A 13,675-nucleotide genomic window follows, 5' to 3' on the forward strand; every position below is an offset into this window, starting at 1 on the left:
ATATGTCATGTTCTTTGTAATTATTTCTTTACTTGACTGTCATATGTTTTATTGTAGGTTGCATGAGAGCAGCTTTTATATAATTCAGCTTTAGATCTTCAGTGACTTATATTCAATAAATGTTGAATGATTGAATGAATATTTAATATGATATTGTCAGAATAATGATTCTTTTAAAGTAGTCCTAATAAAAACCCCTTGAAAGTTGGTAGAGTTGAAATTCTTATGCTTTGACTCACTAACCCAGGTGCACAAGAAGGAATAAAATGGTCAAGGCCAATTTGACAGTCGTTTCACATTTTATTTTTCTGGGATTTACTCACTACCCCAAAATTGAGATTACCATATTTGTGCTGTGTCTGCTGATGTACTTGATCACCTTGCTGAGTAATGTTATTCTGATTTCTATCACCATCCTGGATTCCCACCTACATACACCCATGTACTTCTTCCTCAGCAACCTTTCCCTTCTGGATGTCTGGTACACCTCTTCTGTTTTCACTCCAATGCTGGCAAACTTCATTTCAGGGAAACGCACCATTTCATTCTTAGGATGTGCCACTCAGATGTACTTCTCTCTTGCCATGGGCTCCACTGAGTGTGTGCTCCTGTCCATGATGGCATATGACCGGTATGTGGCCATCTGCATCCCCCTGAGATATCCCATCATCATGAACAAGAGGGCTTGTGTGCAGATTGCAGCTGGCTCCTGGGTGACAGGCTGTCTCACTGCCCTGGTGGAAACAACGTCTGTGCTGCATCAGTCTTTCTGTGGAAGTAACATCATCAATCATTTCACTTGTGAAATTCTGGCTGTCTTGAAACTGGTTTGTGTAGAGAAACCCAAGGTGGAGTTAATCATGCTGGTGATCAGTGTACTCCTTCTCCCTATGCCAATGCTCCTCGTTTGTATCTCTTATGCATTTATTCTCTCCAACATCCTGAGAATCAGCTCTGTGGATGGACGAAGCAAAGCCTTTTCAATGTGTGCAGCCCACCTGACTGTTGTGGTTTTGTTCTATGGGACAGCTCTCTCCATGTATCTAAAACCCTCAGTTGTAGATTCACAGGAAATAGATAAATTTATGGCTTTGGTGTATGCTGGAGTAACCCCCATGCTGAATCCTATCATCTATAGTCTACGGAACAAAGAGGTAAAGGCGGCTGTGAAAAAATTGTTAAATAGGAACACCCTTTGTGCTCTTTTAATCACTAGTAGCAAATAATTTTGATAAATATTAATATAAGGGATCTTTAGTTGTTTATATATACCAGAAAATTGGGATAATGGGGGTAAGACTCTCATTTTAAATGAGATGTGTGATTTCCTAAGTCTCATCCTTGACCAACCACTGAAATTCTAAGATAATATAGATATATCTTACATATGAATATATGGAATATGATATAAATTGTAATATCTTATGGAAAAGGTCTCATGACAGATTTCAATTTTTGATTTGTGGTATAAATAGAACTTTCAGTTAGTGTATTTCTGAATATTCAAAATTATACATATGTAATATACAAATGTAATAACTCTAGTAGATTTTTAAGCCAATATATAATTGACCTTTGTTTTAGGCTGATTCATGTCACTAAAAAAAGTCTTACATTGAAGCTCTAAGTATCCCTAGTAATATAGAATGTGTCTGTATTTGGAGATATAGCCTTTAAATAAGTGGTTAATTTAATATGATGCTATTAGTATGAGTACTTATACAAACTGAGTTGTGTGGTTATTAGAAGAAGAAATGTGGACACACATAGATACCAGGGATCTTATGCACAGGAACGGACATAGTAAGAAGATGGCCATATGAAAGCTAACGAAAGGCCTCTGAAGAAATCAAACTTGCCAACACCTTAGTCTTGGAGTTCTAGGCTCCAGAACTGTGAACAAATAAATTTCTGTTTAAGCCATCCAAACTGTGGTATTTTGTTATGGCAGCCTTAGCAAACTAATATTAACTCTTTTTCAGCACAGCTAAATTTAATGGAAATAATTGCATATTCTATAAAGTGTGGCTGTGTTTTATACATATGGATATATTTGTTCATGCAGTTAGATGTGTGATGTGAATGTCTATTCACAAATGTAAAAGGTCTGCACAGTATATCCTAAATAGGGTGGAGGAGTAGCAGTCAGGAGAAAAAACAATCTCATAGTGTTTAGTATGTTTTTGGTCTTAGGGTGCTAGCAATATTGTACAAATCCAGAGAAAGTAAAGTGTGTTTCAGAGAACTACTAGTACCCTTTAAAATAGTGTCTTTGCCTGACACCTGATTTCTTACATCCAAGGAGATAAATGAAGCCATTAGCACTTAAAAAGAAAGTAATGACACTGTATTATACACTTATCAATTTCCAAAACCCACTAAATTGGTGTAAAGTATTAAATATATGACATCCCATTATATAAACTGCAATGTACAAGAAATTTAAAAAATGTATACTCAGCAGCATAACATTTGTATTCCCCCTCTGAACAATATGACTATGTTGTTGATGTGTAAAACTTACTTGCTCTTTATCATGAAGTTGTCACTGCAATCAATAGAATTGTGATGGCTTGGACCCAGGTGGAGTGTTGACCTTCTATGAACAAGAAAGAGACAGAAAATATATTGGGATAACTTTAGGGCATGTGAGAAAATAATACCAAAATTTTATCTAGTCTATCCAGAGTGAACCTCTTCGAGACAGGCAATTAAACTGGGGTCAGTGGATTGACCAATCATGATTCAGTGATAATCCTTGAAGGCAATGATCTATGGCCATTGGAAGAGCAATAGAAGGGTCAGAGAGTGGAGGTAATGGAAGAAGGAGAGTGTACCTAAGTAACAGTGGAAGAGCTTTCTGACTTAGGGTACTTCCTAATTCCAACTAGTCATATTCACTCATTCCACTCTCATTCAGATATGTCATCTTTACTGCCTGCGTAAGGGGTGGGTGAATCTGATCTATGGATGAGGAGGTACAAACGATCCAAGCCTTACAAACCTCTATTTCTATATGGAGCCTTCCTAAGTAAAGTTTCTATTCCTTTAAAAATTTTCTGTTATTTGGCCTTGGGTTTATTATCTTCAAGTGGTACCTTTTTACAACTACCTTCACCAAATATCTACAAGCTTATTATGCTGCCTTCACTCTGTGAAAACCTCTTAAGGTTTTTGATAGGATCATAGGCACTAGCCCTGTGGTTTACTGTGACTGATTTAAGTGAATTTCAGTAGCACACTCCAGATAACTATGAATCTCTCATTCTTTTATTGCTTATAACTAATCATTTTTATATTTTATAATTGGTTATTTTAATGCATGTAATAGCAGGATGGGCTTAGCATTGCTTATTTTAAAATACAATTAAAAGGAGAGATTGGAAGTCAGGCTTAATGGTATATTCCACATAAGAAATAATTAATGCCTTTTAAAAACACACAGACTGTCTCTGTATTGAAGAACAATAGGTGTATATCATGACAAAAAGGTCTGTGAACAAAATGAGGAACAATGTTCAAGTGGGAATGAGTGTTAATGCTAAGAATCCTGTTCATTATCCTTTCCACTCAACCCTCATTAGCATAATAAAATAAAATATATGACAACCTGATTCTCAAAATCACAAAGCATTACTCTACCAAATGTTGTACATACTCTTGTTGAAGAAATTAAAATTTGGGGGAAAAACATTCATTTCTCATCTATAATGTTACTACTTGTTAATTTAGTTCTTGCTGCAACAGGAGTGATGATGTGGTATTGTGGAAAATCATGGGCTTTATGACTAAAGAACTCAGGATTGAATTCCTGCTCTTCTACTTCTTAGTTATGTGGCCTTGTAGAACTGAACTTGACCTCTCTGAGCTTTGATTACTTAATTTGGAAGATGTATACATCAATGCCTATATCATGAGGCTGTTCTGACAATCAAGTGAGAAGAGAAATCCAAACCAGCAACTAATTGCTACTCATTTGTTACCAAATGCAAGGGAAGGGAAAGATCCCTTCAGGACATTGATTAGCATTCATTAAAGAGATGAAGGTGAAATATTTTGATGAGGTAGGATTGTCAAGAATCTTGTAATCTTGGGCTTTATTATGTAAAAATGGAAAGTTAGTGAAGATTTCCTTTCACTCTTGATGTGATCAGTTGGACTCTTAGTTAGAAACTCTGGTCTTGTGACAGTATGGAGGATTGATTGAGAATGAGAAAGATGAGCTAGAGGACTGTTGCACTAGGGCCCGTGGAGACAATGAAGACTTAAAAAGAACACAATTGATGAAGACAGGATGAATATGGGAAATAACAGGTTTGTAGGTTTGGATTTGAGGATATAGCAGATATGGACAAATAGTCATCACAGATGATTCCACTGGTCTAAACAAGGATCTCTGATGCAGCCACTGATGGAATGAGAAGAGAAGATTAGCGATGATGATGTCACAGAGATAAGGATGTAAATTGGTTGACTGGTTGACTGTGCATTAAGGGTGAAACTTCTGGGTGAGGACAGATTAGTGTCTTCACCTAGAGGAAAGAAATCATGTCTGAAGCTATATATTGGGAAGTCCTTTGCACAGAGATGGAAATTGATCCCTGTGTGCATGACGTTGTCTAGGGAGAAGTTTAGGACAGATAATGAAATGATTGACTATGTTTTCCTATAATTGGTCAGAGCTGTGGTATAGGAGAAAGAACAGTACACTTGATACCTGAAGTAAAGAAATCCAGTTTGGTTTTTCTATACAAGCTGTAATATTAGGCAATTTCTTAAACATCCTAGTCTAATTTCCTCTTCTATGAAATAGGCGCAATTTATTTAATATATTAATTATTTTTTTAAAGGCCTTGTTTGTAAAATCCAGAAGACCACCTCTCAAATCAACTGGGGTTATGGGCTTATCACTTAGACGGAATCAGTTTTTGAACTTTATTTTTCTGCCTAGACTCTACCTTCAGCCAGTTGGAATATACTTGTAATTTCAAGTATATTGAATGTCTATTGTTGTATTAAAAGTGTAGGCCTAACTCTCTGTCAGTACCTAGTGAAATAAGCATAAAATTCCCCAAGATATCTCTGTCTATCTGTATCTCTTTCTCTTCCAGCATTATCCATAGCCATTCACCATGAAATATACTGAAAAAAAAAATATCCCAGAAAAATATATAGGTGGGGGGGTATTATGCTCAGGGAAATAAGCCAGAAGGAGAAAGACAAATGAGAAATACCATATGATTTCACTTATTTGTGGAATATAAATACAAAGCAAAACAGAATGAACAAAGCAGCAGTAAACTCATAGACACTGAGAAGGAACTGGTGGTTACCTGGGGGGTGGTTGGGGTGGGTGGGTGGGGAGGGTGAGTGATGAAGGGACACAAAAATTCTCATTCATAATATAAGTTGGTCACAGGGATGGTAGTACAACATGGAGAATATAGCCAATGATTCTGTAACATCTTCCTATGTTGACAGATAGTAACTAAACTAGTGGGGGTGAGGATTTAATACGGGTAACTGCTGAACCACTGTGTTGTATATTTAAAACCAATATAAGGTTGTATATCAATGATACTTCAATTTTTTCCACAGACGGGCAACTATACTAGAAGAATAGTTTCTGTCAATGAGTTGAGAAAACCCAGTCCCCAGGAGAGAGCTGCCATCTGAATACAAAGTGTCTTACTCATGATGATGGGGTATCTCAGAGGGTTGCAAATGGCCCCATAATGGTCATATGTCATCACTGCGAGGAGCACACACTCTGTGGACCCCGTAGTGTGGGAGACAGACGTCTCAACAACACATCTAGTTAAGGAGATGGTTTTTTTCTCTGAAAGGAGGTGTGTCAACATTGAAGGGATAAAGGAGGATGTGTACGAAATGCCTAGGAAGGAAAGATTACCAAGGAAGAAGTACATGGGCGTTCGGAGGCGGGAATCCAGGAAAGTTAGGATGATCAAGGCGCTGTTCCCCAGTAGCGTCACCAGGTACATCATCAAGCACATCACGAAAAGGAGTTTTTCAGTTCTTGGGTACTCCGAAAGTCCCTGGGGAATGAATTCAATCTCTGTCCAGTTGGTCCTTTCCATTTCACTTTTTTATGCCTGGAGTAATCCAGAAGAGAAAGCTGCATATGTGTTTAGTAAGTCTGTCCAGTGTTGTATAAAGTGATTGGAGGAGGGTGACAAGTTAGCACTGCTCAGAAGGGTTTTAACAACTTTGAGTTTAGCTTTTCAAATTTTTCTTCTATGTCATAAGGCAGGGGATTGAATATGTAATAATTACACTGCACGGTTACTAGAAATACAGGATTCTACATTCCACTTTCTGAGATCCTTATGTACAAGTTCTGAGTCAGGGAAGAACTATTTGAATTTTTAACAAGCGTGTATTATTTCCAATTCAGTGCACTCACAGGGTTTGTGTTAAATATAATTTTAGAGAAGGCATGCTTAATCTGTTTAAAAATATCTATTTTATGCCACACCAGTCATTAACAGTACCATTGGTTTAGGGTTTTTCCATTTATAATATGTTCACACACATTACTCATTTTATCATCACTATGGTTCTCTGAGGAAAATGAAATAAATCCATAGCGGTAAAATCTATATAAAAACACAGTCATTGGGTGAGATACTATTCAAATCTGCATTTTGTGACTTTGTAACACTTCCCTCCCCCCTTTTAACTACATGCTTATTGTCCTTGCAAAATTATGCAAATTTTCTATGAATTGAGAATCAAGCATCTTTACATAATGTTCTCCAGATGACCCCAATTTGCAATTTAGGAAGAGAGCCACTTGTGTAATGGAGAGCTTTCACATTTTTATATACAGATGAATCTTGTGAACAATCATTATAAAAGATTCTGAACTGGTGGGTCTAAAGTGGATTCTAAGATCTGCATTTATTAACATGTTCCCTCTGTTCTTGGGTACTCCGAAAGTCCCTGAAGAATGAATTCTTCAGGCATGCATATAAGACATGCTGCAGACACTGCTTGTCTACAGAACTCAGATGACTAGCAAGGCTTTTCAGACCATCTCTTTCCAATACCTTTGGAGAGTGCCGTGGGTGCTTCAGTTGTATGTAGGATTGTAGCTGAATAGTAGACCAGGCCCAGCTGAACATTTGTGAGGCCTGGAGTGAGACTTCTGTGTAAGTGCTTTACAATCAGTTTTACATTCTTTAGATTTGCAGATATGTAAGCAACTAACCGTATTGCATACAGAAGAGCCTGCCTTTTATTTCTGTCCATGAAAGTCATTTCCTCTTCCATTTCTTGAATTTGCAATTAGGGTCAATATTCTTTTAAAAAAAGGAATCTGATGTCAGCTCAAGCATTTAAGTTGTGTAACATAGAGCATGGAGCAAATGACTTTAATTGTAAAAAAATTTAAAGAATACATAATAATAGATGACATTCTTTATAATAAAATCAAAGAACATAATTTTTAGAATATCTCCTCATCTTCAAATTATTCTACTCAGCTTAAAAACTATCCCTAGAGGATAAGGGGAATGAGGGGCATTACGATTAGCACACATAATGTAGAAGGCGGGGGGGACATGGGAAGGCAGTATATACAGAGAAGACAAGTAATGATCCTATAGCATCTTACTATGCTGATGGACATAGTAATGGGGTATGTGGGGGGTACTTGATAATAGGGGGAGTCTAGTAACTATAATGTTCAAGTAATTGTACATTAGCGATACCAAAATAAAAAAATAAAAATAAACTATCCCTAGAGGAAAAAAATTAATCCAACAGATGAGTTTCTGCTTGGCTGTTTTTAGTATAGGATTTGCCATTTCATTCTGTGATCATCATTTGCCAGCATGTTATGCTGCTTTCTATGAAACTCCAGTTTATGATAGTGAGACATATTAACCAGCATAATAGAATGTTTATACATGTATTGGCTATGCAAAGGAGGAGTTTCATTCAATTCAAGCTGCACCCTACTTTGTAGACATATGTTATAAACAGGGTAGGAAAGGTTGGGTAGGCCAGGGTATACTTTATATGGTATGAAGATTGGAGTCTGATTGACTGTAGGTTAATAGAGACAAATGTAGACAACCTACTTTCAATCTGGAAATAAAATTCTGATACAGGCTTTGAAGGAACATCAGTTGCCTGGGGTTTGTAGTGAAATTTTTGCAGGGAAGATGTGAATCAGGTCATATACCCTCTCTTTTCTAGGACCATCTCCTAAAGGTTGATTCCCATTAGGGAATTACTTGCAGGTAATAATTATGGTATGCATTTTAACAGCCCTGAAAAAGGTGCTGCAAAAAAAATTTCAACCACAAACATCCACAAAAGAAACGACCAATCTGCTTTAATGCTTTCAAATGGGGAAAAAGGACTAATGGACAGTGTGGAGAAAATCCCTTTCATTACTCTTGCAAAACTATTGCAACTTTTAAGAAGCAGTCGGCCAGGGCTCTGTTGAATAGCACTCTGCCTGAAATTTTTTCTCCACTTTCCTATAAAATGGACTCCAGAGAACAGGAATGAAGGATTTTTAAGATTGCTGATAGATTTTAATAAGTAACTTTCTGTGGGTTCTGTGTATGTTATAATTCCATTTTCACTAGATCTTTGCCATTATTGGGTGTTAACTTTTAAAACAATTTTTCATACTTGGCTAATGCCAGTAGAATTGTTAAATAATGATAGTACACTCATTTGATGGGCCATTATGCACTTTATATGACATTTGTGAAGAATTTGTATTAACACAAAGTAACATTTAAATTATATTAAAGTGATTAAGTGAAAACAGAAACTGAAAGATGGGAAAGTAATATCCAAAACATTAATGGTTATCTTAACGACCTTTTTTTTACTTTGCTAAATTACGCAAATTTCTAAACTTGATACATATAAATGAAAAATATAATAAAAAAGAGAAAACGACTGATGTAGTTATCCATTATGTTGAGGAGATTAACTCAGAATAAAAAATGCTAAAACAATTTAAATATTACAGTGATTGTCTTAGGATTCTAGACTACACATTGATGCTGAATTATACCTGTGTGTTCAGGTATATATTTTTTAGTGGTCCACTATTTTTAGTGGACCAAAAGCATTTATAATCTCTACTGTCAAAATTTTCCAGGTGACAATGTTTCTTGTCTCTAGGAGGTACACAAAGATAAAGAACTTGAGTTCTTGCCTTAATTAGATGTTATCAAAAGTGGCTGTAGATCACTGATGCCTGGTCACTAGAAGATGACATTCTTATTTGTAAAGCATCTGAGTAGCCTGGATCCTAGCCATCCTCTGATCCCTTCTCCCAACCCTTGGTCTTCATAAGAAATAACTACTCTGTGGTTTAATGGTAAGACTTCATCTTGGCACTTTTATTGTTCCAATAGACCTAAGGAAAGTTTATGACTTCTTAATCTAAGCCATAAGTCAAGCTCTCTAACTTCCTGTAAATTTTAATTTTGTTTTGTTTTATCGACTTAGCTACTTGAAGATCTAATGTTTAAAATACTAAGGTTTTTCAATGAAAAATACAAAACATCTGTACTTTAAATTCTCACTAGAGGAAATAATCCTGCTACCCTAAAAAGATGAATTAAGACAATTGATACTAGGAAATATGAATGGTCTTGCCAATTCTCAATTTATAGAGTTTATAAACTCTAAACTTCAAGGAAAGGTGTATTATTTTACACTATCATAAGGAAAGGTGTATTATTTTAGCTCACAAAGAGGGAGAGTAAGTGACAACATATGAGATCCTAGTGTGAAGCACTTCATCTATTTTTTATTATTTAATCTTCAGTTTAACCCAAATATTATTATGCATTATTCACAGAGGAGAAAAATTCATTTGAATTTCAAAGGTTAAGCACAATTTTCAATATTTTATTGTTGGTGAATACCAGAACTATGATTAGACTCTTATGTTTATGATCCCTCCTCCCCCATTTTTACTGCTATACAGCACAATTGCTTTTTAATACAATTTTTTCATAAAACCACAATTTAATATGATGCACTTAACTTTCATCAAAGAGCCATATGATAAATATTCACATAAAATATATTTGCCTCTTTTGAACCACTCAAGACATTCATTGTCTTCCATTTAGCAAGACATTTTGCATAGTATCAAATTCAAATGAAAAATGTGTCCCAAACTCCTTTTGGTAGAGTGTGGAGAATTAAGGTCTAGGATAGTGGATTTCGATTTATTATATAAATGAGAACTCAATAAAAGTAACTATGTTTTCCTTTGTCTTGATCACCTGCAGCTCAAACTAAAGGTTATAGTTACTTCTCCGTTACACATTTTTTTGTTTCTAATTCTGTTTTTACTATAAACACCTGTAATAACATGTTTTCTCAAATGCTTTTTGTGCATAATTTATGTGTGAATAATAAGTAAATCACCATGGACTTGTTTTTTTCTTAAGATTTTAGTGAACTGCACATTTAATAACAGTGGTCATTGGCCTATTATTTTTAAGGGTCTGTTGCATTGCAATCAACTTTGTCTTCCTTACTAGTCTCTCCCATGGAGTATTTTGGGATTTTTAAAGAAATGTAAATAATATCCTGGTCTTGGAAATATCTTGTGTTTGTACTTCTTTCACACACACACACACACACACTTTCAAAATCTCACCAGCAATTACCACCTCAACCCAAAAATCTTTGTATTTATTGGTAGAATATTTTTTCTTTTGAAATAATTTTAACGAAAAAGTCTATCTTACCCCCTGACTGGGTTTTAAAGTCATCCATACCTTTCGATTCAATTAAATAATGGAAAAAATTCCCAGGAATTTGAATGTCATTTGCATTTTTCAGATGAGACCAGAAGCATATCAGTTTGAACGGTGGTTTCTCCTCCTTCCCAAAAAGAAATATGAGATAGATTAGCTACAATCAGGCAATTTGTCTGTACATGAATCTTCTCAAGGGGATGTCAAGGGAAGAAAACATGTTAAAAATAAAGATCAATGATATGAGTCTAATTTCCTATGATTTGTCCCAAAGTTGGTATTTAAGAGACAGCTTCTTTTGGAAATCAGTTTAGCACTTTCAAAAAATTCTTCAGTCCCTGTGTGAGTCAGAAACTTGGGATTCTCCGAGGTAAAGTCCCTTACTTCTGCATATTCCAAAGACCCGATTATCTTGACTTAAAGAAAACCTTCCCCAGTCATACTTGGAGTATTCATCGAATATGTCTATATTTGATAAGATGAGGCTAGAATCAGAGTATGTTCGAAAGTTCTCAGAGAAGTTAAACTTTCCCAAGAATTTGGTTTTCTTTTTATTCCACAAATAACACTAGGTCAAGCCTATTCTAAATAGTCATTTCACCTCTTTAAACTTTTTTTATCATTCATGTTTTTAATTCTAGAGCACACACACATTTTTTCACAATGGCATAACTGTAGTATAAATTTTAATTAGTATTTCCCACTTTATACCAATAACTTTTTGTGATTTTTTTCAAAGTTATTGTAATATTCCTTTTTATAATTGAAGAATATTTCATTAAGTGGAATTACTATAATCCAGCCTAAAATTTCAATATTATTGGATGTTTTAATTAGTTGCTAATTTTCTGAGATTTTGATAAAGTGACCATCAGTATCTGTGTAGTAGTCTATTATAATTATGTTTCAAGATTTATTTTATCTCTTAAATAATGGGCATTTACCTTCCTTTCATTTCTTACTATTATAAACAATGCTACAATAATAATTATAATTTATTCTTTAAGAGGAATGCTTATATTTTATTTATTTTTGGAATAATAGTGTTGACTTTCATCATAATGAATAATGAAAGTGGAGGCAAAGACAAAATGTATATTCTTATACTACCATACTGATGAAATAGTCAAATTCTGAATTACTGGATCCAAGAGCTAGAAATCATCTTTAAATTAATATAGTTCTAACCCTTAAGTGATGACAGAAATCATATCTATAGTATGATTGAATTTCATCTTACTTTATGAGGCCACGCAGGCTCACAAGCTATTTTTACATAATTCTCATTATTAGAATGTTCTTTATGTTTAGCTGTACATGTTAACTCCCTGTATGCAACTCTCATCTTTCCCTATGAAACAACAAAACAGAAATATATATTCCTTTCTCATGAAAGCTTTTCAAGTATTTACAGAATGATGTTTCTAAGTCTTTCTTGTACCATGATACAATTATTTGTTCCTTTAGCCATTCTACATGTGTTTTGTTAAAATAATTAGGAACATGTATAATTGAAAATATTTTAGGACTGTGGAGTTCTCTGTGATAAACAAGGACTTCTCCTATGCATTGTGTTCTGGTTTCTGATTTTGCCTGACTCTACAGGAGCAAAGCATTCTCCGTCACAGGAGGCAGAACGGTGAGGTCGTTGATAACATTGGATTCTGGAGTTAGACAGCCCAACTTTGTCAGTCCCTACCTCTATGACCTCAGTGAGGTCGCTGCACCTCTGAGTCTTAGGTTTCATGTCTGCAAAATGAGAAACATAAAAATTCCTACCTGATGTTATTCTGAGAATTAATGAAGTAATGCATATGAAGAATTTAACATAAGTATGGGTGTATAAAAGTGCATACTATGCTAATTACAGTGATGATTTTCAATATGGATCTTGCTATTATAGAAGGAAAATGGCTTTGGAGTTGAATACACATTTTAGGATCCCAGTTTTCTGACCGTGGCTTGATGGTTTTCATTAATCTATTTAAGTTGTAAAAATGAGTATTATAACTACCTTGTAAGAGGTGAAGGGGGATAAAATTAGTGATAATGTTAGGTGTCTTGATCTATGTGATGGTTACATGAGTGTATACACATGTCATAATTCGTCAGCCTATAAGCTATGACTTGTGCATTTTATTGTATGTACCTCAAAAGAGAATGACCTTGCAGAGCTCTTACATGATAAAAGTACTTATTATGGTTCTTGGTAATAAATAGGCACTCTATAAAAGACAGTTGCCATTACATTGTATTACAAATCAGTGAATCTGAGTATAGTTTGTGCACTGATGGTGCTACAAATAATCACTTTCAGTTGCTTTTTGTAAATAAAACAGACCTATGATTATTCTGCTTCAATATAAGCTATAAAAATTAATAGAAAGAGCACCAAAATGAATCACAGCCACTAAAGAATGAAATCTATTTCTTGATGAGTTGGGAAAAATATAGATTGCTTGTATGAGGCAAAATTCTATAACTTAGTGAATTTGAACAGTAAGTCTTGACAACTCATTTATGATAATTCCATCTAAATTGTTGGCAGCTTATTTTGCTTCATAAGTATATTCAGGTCAATTTAACTCAACAGGAGCATTGCAGAACAAAAACTGTGCAAGACACAAAGGTAAGTAATGTACAGCTCTTAGAAACCATGAACTCCTCCTTAAAATGGCATTTCTTAACAGTTTGTAACTGGTCTTTTAACTTCCACTCTTACCTTCATTCAGTATATTTTCTAGGTAGTAGCATGGTGTCTTAGAATGAAAGATACTGCAATCTGGCTACATGTTCTCTACTTCACATGCAGCAGTTTCCTATAAAACAAAGTGAAAAAATATTTGGAAGAAGTAGGGCTCATACTTTCAAGGGTCAGGACTGTCATTACCATGTGTGTAATTTTG

General features: G+C 34.9%; 1 protein-coding gene and 1 pseudogene across 1 annotated transcript; one reads left to right on the forward strand and one right to left on the reverse strand.

Annotated features, from left to right (window-relative positions):
* Positions 1 to 266: 266 nt before the first annotated feature.
* On the forward strand, positions 267 to 1,298 carry LOC140844977 (olfactory receptor 13F1-like). The gene has a single exon (XM_073218242.1). The coding sequence runs from the start codon at positions 267 to 269 to the stop codon at positions 1,224 to 1,226; it is 960 nt and encodes a 319-aa protein (XP_073074343.1). The 3' UTR covers positions 1,227 to 1,298.
* A 4,284-nt stretch (positions 1,299 to 5,582) lies between these two features.
* LOC140845506 (olfactory receptor 13D1-like) lies at positions 5,583 to 6,098 on the reverse strand (annotated as a pseudogene).
* Between the last annotated feature and the right edge of the window lie 7,577 nt (positions 6,099 to 13,675).

This window comes from Manis javanica, chromosome 2 (assembly GCF_040802235.1).
Source record: "Manis javanica isolate MJ-LG chromosome 2, MJ_LKY, whole genome shotgun sequence".
Taxonomy (NCBI): Eukaryota; Metazoa; Chordata; class Mammalia; order Pholidota; family Manidae; genus Manis; species Manis javanica.

Excerpts from the sequence above, each read along its gene's own strand:
- LOC140844977 (XM_073218242.1), top strand. The coding sequence starts at position 267 with ATGGTCAAGGCCAATTTGACAGTCGTTTCACATTTTATTTTTCTGGGA.